Source organism: Apteryx mantelli, chromosome 2, assembly GCF_036417845.1.
Source record: "Apteryx mantelli isolate bAptMan1 chromosome 2, bAptMan1.hap1, whole genome shotgun sequence".
NCBI classification, from domain to species: Eukaryota; Metazoa; Chordata; class Aves; order Apterygiformes; family Apterygidae; genus Apteryx; species Apteryx mantelli.
Window position 1 is genome coordinate 172,574,226 of NC_089979.1, and position 13,132 is coordinate 172,587,357.

General features: G+C 61.8%; 1 protein-coding gene across 2 annotated transcripts; it reads right to left on the reverse strand.

Moving 5' to 3' along the window:
* Positions 1–776: 776 nt before the first annotated feature.
* LOC106496056 (GTPase IMAP family member 1-like) lies at positions 777–3,366 on the reverse strand. Of its 2 annotated transcripts, none has more exons than XM_067292129.1 (3): positions 3,306–3,366; positions 1,204–2,027; positions 777–984 (listed from the first exon to the last, which is right to left on the reverse strand). In XM_067292129.1, exons 2-3 carry the CDS (start codon positions 1,971–1,973, stop codon positions 978–980), a joined length of 777 nt encoding a protein of 258 aa, XP_067148230.1. In that variant the 5' UTR covers positions 1,974–2,027; positions 3,306–3,366; the 3' UTR covers positions 777–977. The 2 variants fall into 2 exon arrangements, with proteins under 2 accessions (XP_067148230.1, XP_067148229.1); XM_067292128.1 differs by lacking the exon at positions 3,306–3,366 and adding an exon at positions 2,338–2,376.
* Positions 3,367–13,132: the final 9,766 nt, after the last annotated feature.

The following is a 13,132-nucleotide window of genomic DNA, read 5'->3' on the forward strand; positions in this document are numbered from 1 at the left end:
ATCTGGGGAAATCAGGCTGGACTGATGACTGCTGATGGACTGATCACTGATGGAATCACTTCAGTCTGAGGCACTTCACCCTAAAGGAGAGCTAGAGGGATGCGCAGGGAATGGTTATGTATTTGCTCTGCTCTGGAATGTGTCACTCGAAGCAGAGAGCAGCTCTGGCTGGGTTTGGCCGTGGGAAAGCAAGGCAGGCGCTGTAGGGCTGGTGATGAGCTGAGGGAAGAAAGCACCTTGCCTCCTGGATGGCCAGCTGGAGCCAATGTGCAAGGGCTGTGAGAGAGGCTTCCTGCGGGAGAGGAAGCGAGGGGGCAGGTCTTGCAACCACTGCTAAGCTTTCGCGATACCATGTAAAACCAGAAAAACCTGGCGGTGCCTTGCTGGTCTGTGAACGCATGGGAGGAGTAGGGCTTGTGATGGTGCAGCAAGCCGCGCTTTGACCTGAGGCCGTGCTGGCCTGCAAGGACAGAGAAGATGATGATCACAGACAATAACGGCTGGGAAGGGGGAAGTGCCGGGAAGAGCAGAGTATGCCACACGCGCGTTCCACGTACGCTGGAGTGGTTCCAGCGAAGGGCCGCAGAGACAGTTAGGGGCCTGGAGCATCTGACATATGAGGAGAGGCTGAGAGAGCCGGGACTGTGTAGCCTGGGGAAAAGAAGGCTCAGGGGGATCTTCTCAGCGTGCATCAACATCTGATGGAGGCAGTAGAGAAGATGGATCAGTGACAGGACAAGAGGCAATAGGCACAAACTGAAACGCAGGAGATTCCATGAAACCTAAGGAAAAGCTTTTTTATTGAGCGGGCAGTTGAACACTGGAACAGGTTGTCCAGAGAGGTTGTGGAGTCTCCATCCTTGCAGAGATTTGAAACCTGACTGGCCACGGCCCTGAGCAACCTGCTCTATGGTGGACCAGATGGGCTCCAGAGGCTCCTGCCAACCTCAACCCCTCTGTGGTTCTGTGATTTGGTATTAGCCCCTGATAAGGAAAATAAGGAAAACCACAGTGACAACGAGGAGAATTATCCCACCAACCAGGAGAATGATCCTGTATGGCACAGACCTGGGTTGCTCCCTCATTTCCCTGGCTGCTTTGTGCTGCTGCATGTGATATTTCACAGCAATGACAAGGAGAATTATCCCACCAACCAGGAGAATGGTGCTGTATGGCACAGACCTGGGTCTCTTCCTCTTTTACCTGGCTGCTTTGTGCTGCTGCATGCGATATTTCAGAGCCATGACAAGGAGAATTATCCCACCAACCAGGAGAATGGTCCTGTATGGCACAGACCTGGGTCGCTTGCTCATTTCCCCGGCTGCTTTGTGCTGCTGCATGTGATATTTCACTTCCTTCTCAGTTAATGATGAATGCTTCTCGTACATCTCATTGCTGAAGTACCCGCCTCCATTCTCCTGCACCATGCTGCAGACCATCCCCATCAGCTCAGCAACCTGCTCATCCCGTTCGGCACCTGTGGCCCTGTTATTGAAACTGCAGTACCTGTTTCCACACCTCCTAATCAAGTCCTGGAGAGCTCTGTTGTCCGAATATCGCACGTAATCATGCAGCGATCCCCCCACCAAATCTTCCGCCCGGGTGAATAAGACGATTGTGTGCCTCAGAACATCAGCTCCAAAAATCTCCTGCACTCTCTGCACCACCTGCTTGTCCTCCTCAGTGAACCGACCCAGCTGTGTCACCAGCACCAGTGCATGGGGCCCTGGCTGGGACAGCTTGATGCAATGAATAATTTCTCTGTACAGCTCGTCGCTGACAGGTGTTGGATCAAAAATATTGGCTGTGTCAACCACCGTGATGTCCCCGCCATCGCGGTGCCTTTGTGCTTTCGCACAGCTTACGGTGACTGGCTTTGTCGCAAGCTTGGACGTGAAGACTTGTTCTCCGAGCAGGGTGTTTCCCGTGGCGCTTTTCCCGCCGCCAGTCTTCCCAGCTAGGAGCAGTCTCATCTCCGAGCAGCCGCTCCTGCGAGCACGGGAACACGCTGGACGGCCAGAGCCGCGCTGCACAAACGAAAGCACATATGGATGACTTCTGTTAATGCCACGATGCTGCTTGGGACGACTTTATGGGCTGAGGGTCCCACACTAAGCAATGAACGTTCGGCACCGCCGCTTCATCGCAGCGCCTTGGCCGCTAGCATTTCCCTCGCGAGCTTTGTGCACGCAGAGCTCAGCAGCGACAAGCAAGCACACTCGCTACGCTCTTCTTAGGACAAGTCAGGCACACGTGAGCTCCCTTCCTCCTTATAAAATCTTCCCAGCCAGGATAAACCACTGCACATCTCCCTCCCCTGCCCCTCCACCCTGGTACCTTCGCGCTGCCTCGCTGGAGCCAGCTCTCCAGCCAGCTCTTCTTCCCCTCCCAGCTGCAGAGCACGTTGCTTCTGCAGTCTCCTCTCCAGCAGAGCAGTGCGTGTTGCAGGCTGCGGTGACTTTTGCTGTCCGTGAGAGCAAGGCTTGCCCGGAGCTCGGAGCCCCCCCTAAGCGAGGCAGGCAGGGAGCTGCGGGGGCTGGCAGGGACCGTTTCCTCGCTGAGCAGCTCGGATGCACCTGGAAGCGCGCGCGTGTGCCGGCCGGCAGCGGCAGCGAGAGCTGGAGCCTTTTTGCAAAGCTCTCACGTGGGGGACGTGGCTAGCGCGCAGCCTGTTTGCAGCGCTGGCTCCTCCCGCGGGGACGGGCAGCACATCCAACGCCCGCACCGCCCGGGGCTGCGGCGCTTGGAAACGCTGCCTCCGATGCCGGGAGCTGAGTGCATGTGCCCGACTCCCCGGGAAAGCTCACCAAACAGCCCCAGCACCGTGGCTGGGGGCTGCCCTAGCTGTCGCCGTGCGCCTCCTGTGTCACGCTGGTGTCACAGCACCGGGCTGCAAACCTCTGATCGGCAGCAGCGTATCTGACGTTGCAGGCTCCAGAGCGAGCCGTGGGAGAGCTGAAAGCAAAGACTGCGTGCCCGGGGACCTGCGTGCCCGGGGACCTGCGTTCGCCTTTAAGTCTGGCTAGCTTAGGTGGCAGCGGGGAGGTTTAAATGCCCCCAAAAGCGAGGGAGAAGGAGCTAGTGGGGACGCTCTCCCACATGCCCCTCCTGCGCTGGCTGCTCTCATCTTGAACACTGCACTGCTGCTCCCGAATGCTATCACACAGTGTCCGAGGGTTTCCTCTGAACCCCTTCTCTGACCCGACCCTCTGCTTAGAACCTGAAGTGTGTAGAAACCTCTCTGTGTCCATCCACAGCACAATCCCTCTGCAGCCGTGGTTTATCTATCTCTGTTGCTTTCTTACCGATACCCAGCCGCCTTCTTCCTGGCTATGAAGTGCCGCCCCCTCGGACTCGCTATGTGCGCTTCACCGGCCGTGGTGCGCGGTGGCACGGGGACAGGAAGAGGGCCAGGCACTGCCATCACCAGCAGCAGGTCTCCCAGGTAAAGCCCGCGCGTGCCGGGCCTGGCACCGTTGTTCCACTTGTGTCTGGCACCGTGAACGTTGCAGGTGCTGTGTTTTTGGCTGCCTGGGGTTCTTCCATGAACGAACAGGACTGGTCTGAGAGGTGGTTGTCAGTGTGCTGACCCTAGACTCTAACCTGACACCAAAAAGGTCTTCATTACCTGCATCAAGCATTTGGCCAGGCAGGTTACCCATCACCTCTTCCTTTTGGCTGGATGTCATAACCTCAGCTCTCAAAAAGTCACCTGATCCGGCCTCGCTCCTTCTTGGTCTTCCGAAGTGGAGAAGCACAGCTGAGTCTCAGACACGGGACAGTGGGAATCTGGGGAGGAGAGTACCGTGCAGTGTCTGATTTCACAGGAAATGTCTTTATCAAGGCCCTTGGTGTCAAACTCCAGGCACATGGTCAGCCATGGTATTCCTTCTCCCCATCTCCTCTCCCCTTTTTGGCATGTCCCAGTGGTTGCCTTGCTCCTGTTTGGGCTCAGACCCATTTTTCCTACTGGCTTCCCACTGTTGCTTTGTCTCCTGCTTTGCAGCAATAGTTCCTAGTCGACACCCTTGGCCCCATCTTGATGAAGCTCCCAAGCTCCTGGCCCCAAACCTCTTCCATCATCCACCAGCCTGATCCAGGAAAGGACCTGGGCCTTCCTGGGGGGCTTGAGTAGGGCTTGGGGTCAGTGACTGCAGCCTTCAGCCTATGGTCAGCCGCTGCCCAGCTGCAGGGGGGGCTGGGACCCCATGAGGTGCCTTACATTTGCAGAGGCCCCCCAGAAGACCAGACCTAAGACCCTGCATGCTTTCACAGCAACCCTTGTCCCAGCAGGGCTGAGCAGCTCCACATCCAGCTCAGGCAGCTCAGGCCCTGCCGCTGTGGCAATGGCACTGGAGAGGGAAGTCAGGCTTTGACGGGCACAGCAGGGTCCGGGGCAAAAAATGCCTGTGACCGACCCCCTCCGTGAACCTCTTTCCTGCAGAGCACACCTCCTTCTGCAACGCACTGAAAGAGGAAAGTCACTCCAGCAAACACTGCACTGGGTGAGGAGGTGGCAAAGCTGCGGCTGCCCCACCGAGCAGTGTTGGAGCCGCATGTGACACAGCCACGTACGTGACACAGCCACGAATGCACTGCTGCATCTGCAGAGCTGACCACCCAGACCCAGGACCTGCCCCTGTGCCCACCCGGCGCCGGTACCTGCCTTGGTAACTGCCCAGCCCCAGTGCCTGCTCCAGTACCTGCCCTGGCCCCACTGCCCCTGGTACCTGCCAAATCCACTGCCCCCGGCACCTGCCTGGCCCTGGTACCTGCTCTGGTACCTGCCCCCAGTAACTGCCCAGCCCCGCCACCCACCTCGGTCTCGCCGCCCCCGGTACCTGCCCGGTCCCCGGTACTTGCCTGGTCCCCAGTACCCAGCTGGTCCCACGGGCCCCGGTCCCTGCTTGACCCCTGGTACCCAGCTGGCCCCACAGCTCCTGGTCCCCTGGTCCCCGCTGGCCCCGGTACCATCCGTCCCCAATACCCATCCAGCCCTGTCACTTGCCCCTGCCCCAGTCTCACCGCCCCCGGTACCTGCCCGGTTCCCGGCACTCACCTGGTCCCCGCTCCCCATCCGGTCTCCCGTACCCAGCTGGCCTCGCCGCCCCCATTAACTGCCCGTCCCCCCCGTCCCCGTCCCCGTCCGGTCCCGGTCCCTGCCGCGGCCCCGGCCGCCGGCCGCCGCTCTGCCCTGCGGGGCCGGGAGCGCCGTCGGGGCGCGGGGGCAGCGCCCGCCGCGGAGCTCCCGGAGTGGAGCCGCGACATCCAGTGTCGGCGCGGGGAACGGCAGGGCCGAGCAGCAGCCCGGGGCGCTGGGACCCCGGCGGCGAAGGAGCCCAGGGACTCGGGAGCCGGGACACAGGGACACCAGGACCTGGGACTCTGGGTGCCCAGGAGCCAGGAGTACCAGGACTTAGCGGCCAGGAGCACCGGGACTCGGGACCTCTGGAGACAGGGATCCAGGGACCCCAGAGACCCACGGATTGAGAGACCTCAGGGATCCGGGCACCCCAAGACACAGGAAACCTAGGGACCCCAGAGACCCAGGGAATGCAAGGACCCGGGGGCAAAGAGATCCCAAGGATCAGGGAACTCCGGAGACTCAAGGTCCCAGAGAACCAGAGACCCCAGGGATGCCAGGGACTCCAAGGACCAAGGGGCCCCAAGATGTGGGGCTGCACTGCGCACATGCACGACCCGAAGTGTCCATGTCAGCCGAGGGAGCCGGCAGCCTGGACGTCTGGCGCTCAGCTGTGATGCTGGATCAAGTGCAAACGATGTTGTCCCTGGCTGTTTCTCCTCTCTCCCTCCCTTCCTCACATCCCTTGGGACCACAGTGCTTTTTTAGGTAGGGTGCAGAGATCAGCAGACACTGCTCCCCTCCCTTCCCCGCTGCCTGGCTTGGATAGTCCTGGCACAGAAAGCACAGCTATGCCAATGTTTATTTGTCATTTAAATCCAGAGGCCACATTTTATGGGGTTGCTCTAGGCTGGCTTCATGCTCGGTCCTTACATGGGATTAATAGAAATGCTCCAGCTTTGGCACTGCTGAGGTTTCACAGACAGTCAGGAGTTTGCATCACCCGTGTACAGAGAGCCTGAAAATTCCTGGGCTCCGTGTGTTGCCCTTCACATCCTAGAGGCATGCTCATTAACTGATCATCTAAGTCACTACTGACAGTCTGGAAGAAAAGAAGAGGCTGGAAGGCAGGCGGGCTGGTGCACAGGGCCATGGGGTGGAGGTGCCAGCAGAGCTGATGCCCCGCTGGGTCTGTGCTCCGTGCGCTCCTCCGAAGCGGCAGCTCCCACCTCTGGGAATGGAGCTGCGGTGCCATCTGCCTTGCCCGGAGCAGCGGGAAAGCAGGAGGAAAAAGCTCTTGATGCGTGTTGGCAGCAGTTTGAGACAAAATTGGTTTCCTCCATCCCTCCCCTCTTACTTCAAGTGAGTGTTGCCAAAGACTCCAAAGGCTTCTCCCCCCTGAAGCCTGGTGGTTGACAAACCACCACCAGACCCCTCAACTGTGGGTCTACTGAGAGAACGATGTTAAATAAAAGGCTCAGGAACAAACTTCCCTCCGTGCCTGGGAGGTCTTTGCCTTCCTCCTGCTCCTGCGTCGCTCACTGGCTGCCCAGCTGGAAACAGCCTGGTCCCCTGGAGGCCCCAGCAAAGTCTCTCCACGTCTATCGCTTCTGAGGCTCATCAGTGGGTCCAGGCCCCTCAGCAGGCGAGCTCTGCTCCTCCTGGGTCCCCCAGCATGTACTGGCACTGCAAACCCAGCGGGTGCATAACCACACATAGGCATAGGGGCTGCTCTTTGTAAACAAGCCGTCGGGTTACCGGGAGGTGCTGGCTGCACACGTGGAAAGGGAGCTCAGGGCAGGCTCCGAAGAGCATGGTGGTGTGGGGAGCATGGGGGGGGGGGGCAAACACGGAGTGAGGTACCTCTTTACCCTTCCACACTCCGGACGATGGAACAAGAGATGGAAACGTTCAGTCTCTGCCCTTTGGATGCCACAGGAGTAAAAAGAACTATGTTCTGGGTTGCAGCTTTAGACTTGAACTTTTGGGGTTAATGACAATATCTGGAAGCTCCCCATCTCACAGCTGAGAACTTGCCTGCCCAGCTCCTGCTCCATGGGAGGGAGACCCAGCAGTCTCCTGGGATCAGTCATGGATGCTGCGTGGATGGTGAGTTTCCCTTTGCACTTTGTGTGCTGAAGGAGAGCTCATGACGTGAACTGATTAGTCCCAGAAGCAGCCGTCAGTGTCAGGTGCAAAGCAAGGGACAGATATAGACACCCCTTTGCTGGCACCTGCCTGGCTCCAGCCTCTCCCAGACCGTGTACTGCACAGAGCAGGGGGGAGGAGAAAAAGAGCAGGGGGAAGAGACCAAGGGCCTTAGGAGCGCTGGGGGGTACCGAGGTGCTGGGAGAAATGGGATGCAGGGTTCCTGGGGCTATCAGGATGCTGGGGTGCCAGGGATGCTGGAGATACTTGAGCTCCAGGCTGTCAGGAATATTGGGTTACTGGGGGGTGCCAGGGTACTGGAGGCACTGGGGTGTCAGCACCATGATACATGTCTCTGGGGTGATGGGTTGGCCCCACACGTCCCCAGAGTGAGGTGGCGGTGGTCCCACACGTGTCCCCAGTGTGCCGGGGTGGCCCCACACATGTAGCCAGGGAGGTGAGGCAGGTAGCCCCAGGAACATCTCCGAGGTGACAGGGTGGCCCCATGCACGTCCCGGTGGGGATGGGATGGGATGGCCCCACATACGTCTGCGGGGTGGGTGGGGAGCGGGGCAGCCCAGGGTGTTGGGGTGCTGTCTGGCCAAGCAGACCCATGGCCTGAGGAGCTCGTGCGCCTTCGCCGCCTTAGACATGGGCTCAGGCACAGCCCCAAGCAGAAGGTCATCTGAGCCCCATCACTGCTCTCTGGGGCTGGTCTCATCTCTGCCCTGTGAGCTTGGAGGGACAAATTCCCCGAGTTGCATTGGTGCAAACCGGCCTGTTCCACAAGCTGGGCTTTTTGGGGCTGGGCAGCACCGTGGGCCAAGCCCGCGTTGGGCTCTGCCAACCTAGTGTTATTCTGCATTCATAAGGGTGGCATTCAGAGCAGAATCAAATGCTGGGGGGGGGCATCAGCATCTTCCTCAGTGGGGAGCACCGTCCCTCTGCCAGCGGGGTCCCTGCAGAACCTTGCTGAGTTGCTGCTGAAAGGGGGCTGGAGGGCTTCCAGGGGCTGGGGCCGCCCCTGGTAAACGCTGCACGCTGGCAAGGGAGTCAGGACTCGTGGCATCCCTTCCCTCCCCCTCTGTCTTGCACCTTGCCGCGTCGCGGGGGGCCTCGAGCATGCAACGCGCCGCAAGCCTGCAAGCATAGACACCACCTCGCAGCCGCCTGCAAAACCGCCCTGCTCCTGCCGCGGGGAGAGGACGGCTGCTTCTGCAGAAAAACGCAGCAGGACAGTCCTGGGTTCGTTCACCTGGCGGCTAAACGACTAGGTGAGCTGGAGGGAAGCGCCCTGACGGGTGGCGTGGGGTCTCTCTGCCCGGGCTGTGCCGTGGAGGAGGTCAGGCTGGCGCGTGGGTCTCGGGTCGGGGCTGAACTGTGCAGGCACCAAGCAGCTGGCAAGAGGCTGGCGGGAGGCAGGGAAACATCCTAGGGAAACCGCTCGCGTCTCGTTCTCCAGCTGCCTAGAACCCTGTTGGCTTTAACTGCGTGCAAGAGACGGGAGTCAGGTTCTCCAGGTTTCGGTCCTGTCGTCTTTGCAGACGTTGCTGCTAACCTAGACATGATTCACAGGTCTCTGGCCGTTGCAGCAAACTCCAAATCTCTCTCTGCAGCAGAAGGGCGGCTGCACGAAGAGGAGGGTCGAATGAGACCTGCTGGACTGCAGAGTGCCACCCCCAGTGACGCACAAATGCTCTTCAGGGCTGGGACAGCAGATGACTGCAGGGCCCAGGGAAGGAGCTGGGGGGTTACCCCCCTTTGGAGAAGGGAGATCTGGAGCCTCGCTGATATTCCAGGCTATGGGGTGGGCGAACGCTGCCTGTGAGGTGAACATACCAAACTTGGCCCATGCACGGGGGGCAAAGAGCACGCGTTGGCGCAGCGTCTTGTGGGGTGGGACTGTGCTTTGGCTGGGGGATGCACGTGTCCAGTTCTGGGCTCCCCGGGACAAGAGAGAGATGGAGCTGCTGGAGCAAGTCCGCCAAGATGATGAAGGGCTGAGTTTGTTCCTTCTGCCATCGCATTTTCTGGGAAGAAAACAGGGAAATGAGCCAAAACGCAGAAAATGAGATCCAGGTAGGAGAAGTGCCTCCAGCTTTCTTCCGCCGGGACTGGTAGCTACGCTCCGACGGTCAGAGCCATGGCAGTGTCCTACGGAGGGTTTTCTTGTCTGCTGGGTGGAAAGAAGCAGGAGGGTTTAGGGTCGTGCGAGAGCAGCCGCAGCTGCGGGCTGGCGCGGCCCCTCCTGCTCTGCCTCGGGCGGCAGGGATCCTAGAAGGACCTTGTACCGCCACTCACGAGCCGGGCATCTCCGAGGTCGGACACCCTGCTCCGAGCCCCTGGAACGGGAGCGAAAAGGAAACCTCTCGCAGCTGCCGCGTGCCGACAAAGTCGCCCTGGCTCGGCGGCTCCGTGGGCTCAGGCGCTTTCCACCACCCGAGGGCTTGAGCGCAGGCTGGGCCGCGACTTCAGATGCCAATCCCGAGCCCCGAGGGCCGGATGGTGGTGCAGGAGGAATCCTCTGGACCGGGGGGCTTCGAGGGGGAACTGCGGAGAGAGGGGGCAGTCGGAGGGACAGCGCTGGGAAGTGCCTTCCCCGTTGCAAAGGCTGGATCTCTGCAAGGTGTCGGAGCAGGAGCACGGCTGCAGCCCGGCACCGACGGGCATCACGCGCCGGATGAGAGCGGTGATGAATGAAAACCCAGCGTGTTTTGTTTCCAAGGCCAGGCAGAAGCTCCCCCCCTCCCTTTTTACTGCCTATTGATCCCTACTTTGGGAGGAGGGAAGCGTGGTCGGAGAGATGCTCTCCCACTTTCCCGAGGCTGCGCTGGGGTTTGGGGGCAGAGCCGGGAGAGAGCCACGGAGGGCCGTGTCCCAGGCTCTCGGGAGTCACCGTGCCGGATGCAGAGGCCAGAGGGGTCCTGGCCTGCTCCCAGCCCTCCTCGCAGGCAGGACGGGGCAGCGCTGAGGACAACGCTCGCCGTGGCGCCGTCCCGAGACCCTCACCTACCCTCGTGCTGCTCAGCAGGGTCGCGCCCCCCCATCCCTCCGTATCGCCGCAGCTCCAAATGCTTCATCCTCCCGGGATCTCCTGCTGCCTCCTGCCTGCTCCAGCAGTCGCTCCAAGCGAGCTGTTTTACGAACACATTATCCGGTGAAAAGTGAAATCCCAGGAAGGTCCCCATTCACCGCATCCGGAAGCAGGGAAGGCAGCGCCAAGGGCCTCCAAAGCCCGGCGGACGCTCTTCAGACTCTCCGGGGGACTCTCTGCTGACGCTTTGTGGCCGGTTTGACGGGTGACGGGAGCTCTCGCGCCCTTGGGTCACCGCCTTGAGTTTTCTTCTCCTTCCACCCCGCCGTGTCCATCCCTCCGCCGTGGCCTGTCCTCCACGTGGGACGGCAGGGACCGTTCGGAGCCTGGGCTAGCGAACCTGTCGCTTTGGTGCAGCAGGTGATGTGTCCGCTCCGGACCACCCCTCCTGGCACCTCTCCCAGTTTATCTCCGTCTTTTGGGAAGATGAAGGGCAGCCCAGACCTGACACCCCCTGACACGGCTCTGTGCGCACACGCAGGTTCCTAAATTCCTCCAGGCTGCTCCGCGCCCCCCCCCCCAAAAAAGTGCTGCGGAGCAAGGAGCCTGTGCGGGATGACGGGCCCCGCCGCTTGCTGGGGCACCGGGCAGCTCAGGGCAGGTTACGGAGCTGCAAAGCAAATCCGCCCTCGGCAAGGTGCGGCTTCGATGCACCACGGTCCCGCCGGCGGCGGCCGAGCTCAGCGCACGCTGCGAAACCGGTCCGAGCAGCTCTGGCTGCTCCACCGGTTCCCGCTGTCGCATCCCAAGTGATTCATGCATCCCGCACGGGATCCCGTCCCTTGCCGCAGCGGCGGTGCCGGCCTGCCTTCACTGCATGCTCCATCCGCTGCAAAGCCCCTATGTCACGAGCGCCGAACAGCGGCGACTCCCGGGGCTGACGCCGCCCCTTCGGCACCAGGAGGGCTCGGGAACGGAGCGAGACGGGGCTGTTGCAACGCAACAGCCGCTGGGGAAGCGGAGAGGAGCTGAGCGCGGAGCAGCAGGCGGGCGCCGGACGCCGTGCACGCAGGGGCCTTGCAGGGCTGTGCCCCCCCCCCCCCCCGGGAACCTGCACGGGGTGGGGGGGGTCCCCATGGGGCAGCTAAGGGAACGTTTCCGCAGAAAGCACCAATCCGGACGGAAAACCTGGACAAAGCCTCACGCTAATCCAGAAGATCCCAGTGAGACTGGAGACACTGCGTTTTTCCGAGCGTAATTAATTTAATTAGTACACGTCAGGAGTACCTGCATTTCCACACACACAGTGGCAAAAGGAACAACCGGAAAGACAGGACAGGACACAGGCTTGTTTTGCGCGGTCACTTGCACGGGTCTTCGCTTTTTCGCAAACGGTAACGCGACTCCAGAGGAAGCTCTCGGCCTCATTCGCTCCAGCGTTTCCGACCCCGGCGCCCCGGAAGGCGGCACGTTTTCGTCCCCGCAGGGACCGCGCGCCTGCCCCGTCCGCGCTGCCCTTCCAGCCCGCGGCAGCGGCGGCTGCGACGCCCTTTACCGCCGAGGAGCTCGGCCCGGACGGCGCAGCGCCGACCCAGCGCGCCCACGCGCCTTTCGGGGCAGAACGCGAAGCTTCGGGGCCGGGAGAGGGGTCCGCTGCCCTGGGCGAGGAGGAACCCAGCACCGAGGCCCCTCGTGCTCTGGATGCAGCCGGGTCGGCACCCGCAGCTCGGCGGAGGATGCCAGAGGCTGCTCTGTCCGGAATGAAAGTTTGGGGAAAATCCCTGGGTTTGGAAAACGCATTTCTTCTGCTCAAGTCTCTTCTTATCTACAGCGGGCTGCGCTGCTCCAGGCAACGGGTAACACTCTCCGCGCTGGCGCAAGGCGCTGGCGTTTGGGAACCCTTGGCTAGAGGATGGCCAGAGCCAGACCAAAGCCGCAGGCAGCCCATTCCCGTCTCCCAGCGCCGGCGGTGCCCGGGGAGAGGAGCCGAGGAAGAGCACGGCGACGCTCCCCTTCCCGAAGGCTTCGCGTCTGGGAGCACCGCGGTCCCCAGCCTGCGCATCCCGCCGGCAGCGTGGAGACCCGCGGGCTCTGACCCGGGACGGACCCACTCGGGATGTGTCCAGCAGCTTCCGCGTGGAGCAGGGAAGACGGCGCCGGGATGGCCCAGGTGAGCTGGACCCCCATCCCCCCCACGCAGCGGAGCGGGGAGAGAAGCCAAGGCGCCGCAGGAGGCGGAAACCTGCTGCTTCCAGGGGCTGGGGCAGGACGGCGCTGGCCGGGGCATCGGCTCCCCGCGGGGGAGGCCGGTCCCTGCGGATGCTCGCGGCCCCGCGCGGCGGCCGCCCGGGCACCCTGCGGCACTGAGCGAGCCAAGTCCTCCAAGCGAGCGGGGCTGCGGGAAAGAAACTCAGAGCGGGAAAGGTCCGGACCCAGCGCGGAGGAGAGAGTCGCTCAGGCTTGAACTGCTCGACAGACAAAGCCGGTTTTCGGGGACGGCTGCCTTTGCTGATCTCTGCTGTCGCAGCTCCAGCCCTGCCGAAACCTCTCTCCCTTCCGCGCTCGAGGAAAGCCCCGATGCCCTCCGTGCCTCGGACGCGCTCGGCAGCATCCTCCGCCTCCGCCCGGCTTGCTTCGCCCCGCTCTGCTTGCCCTTGCGCCCGGAGAGCCCCTGCGAGGGCCCCGGCCGACGGTCGAGACCAAGCGTCCTCCGCAGGAGCACGGGCTGGACCGAGGCACCGCGCAAAGGAGCGGCACGAAGAGCGCCGCCGGCACGGGCTGCGGCGGTGCCGCGGGATGCGGGCTGTTACGTCGCCACAGTCAAGCCTGGAGGACCCAGGTGCGAGGACTCTGTTCTGCAGGGTGCT

Excerpts from the sequence above, each read along its gene's own strand:
- LOC106496056 (XM_067292129.1), bottom strand. The coding sequence starts at position 1,973 with ATGAGACTGCTCCTAGCTGGGAAGACTGGCGGCGGGAAAAGCGCCACG.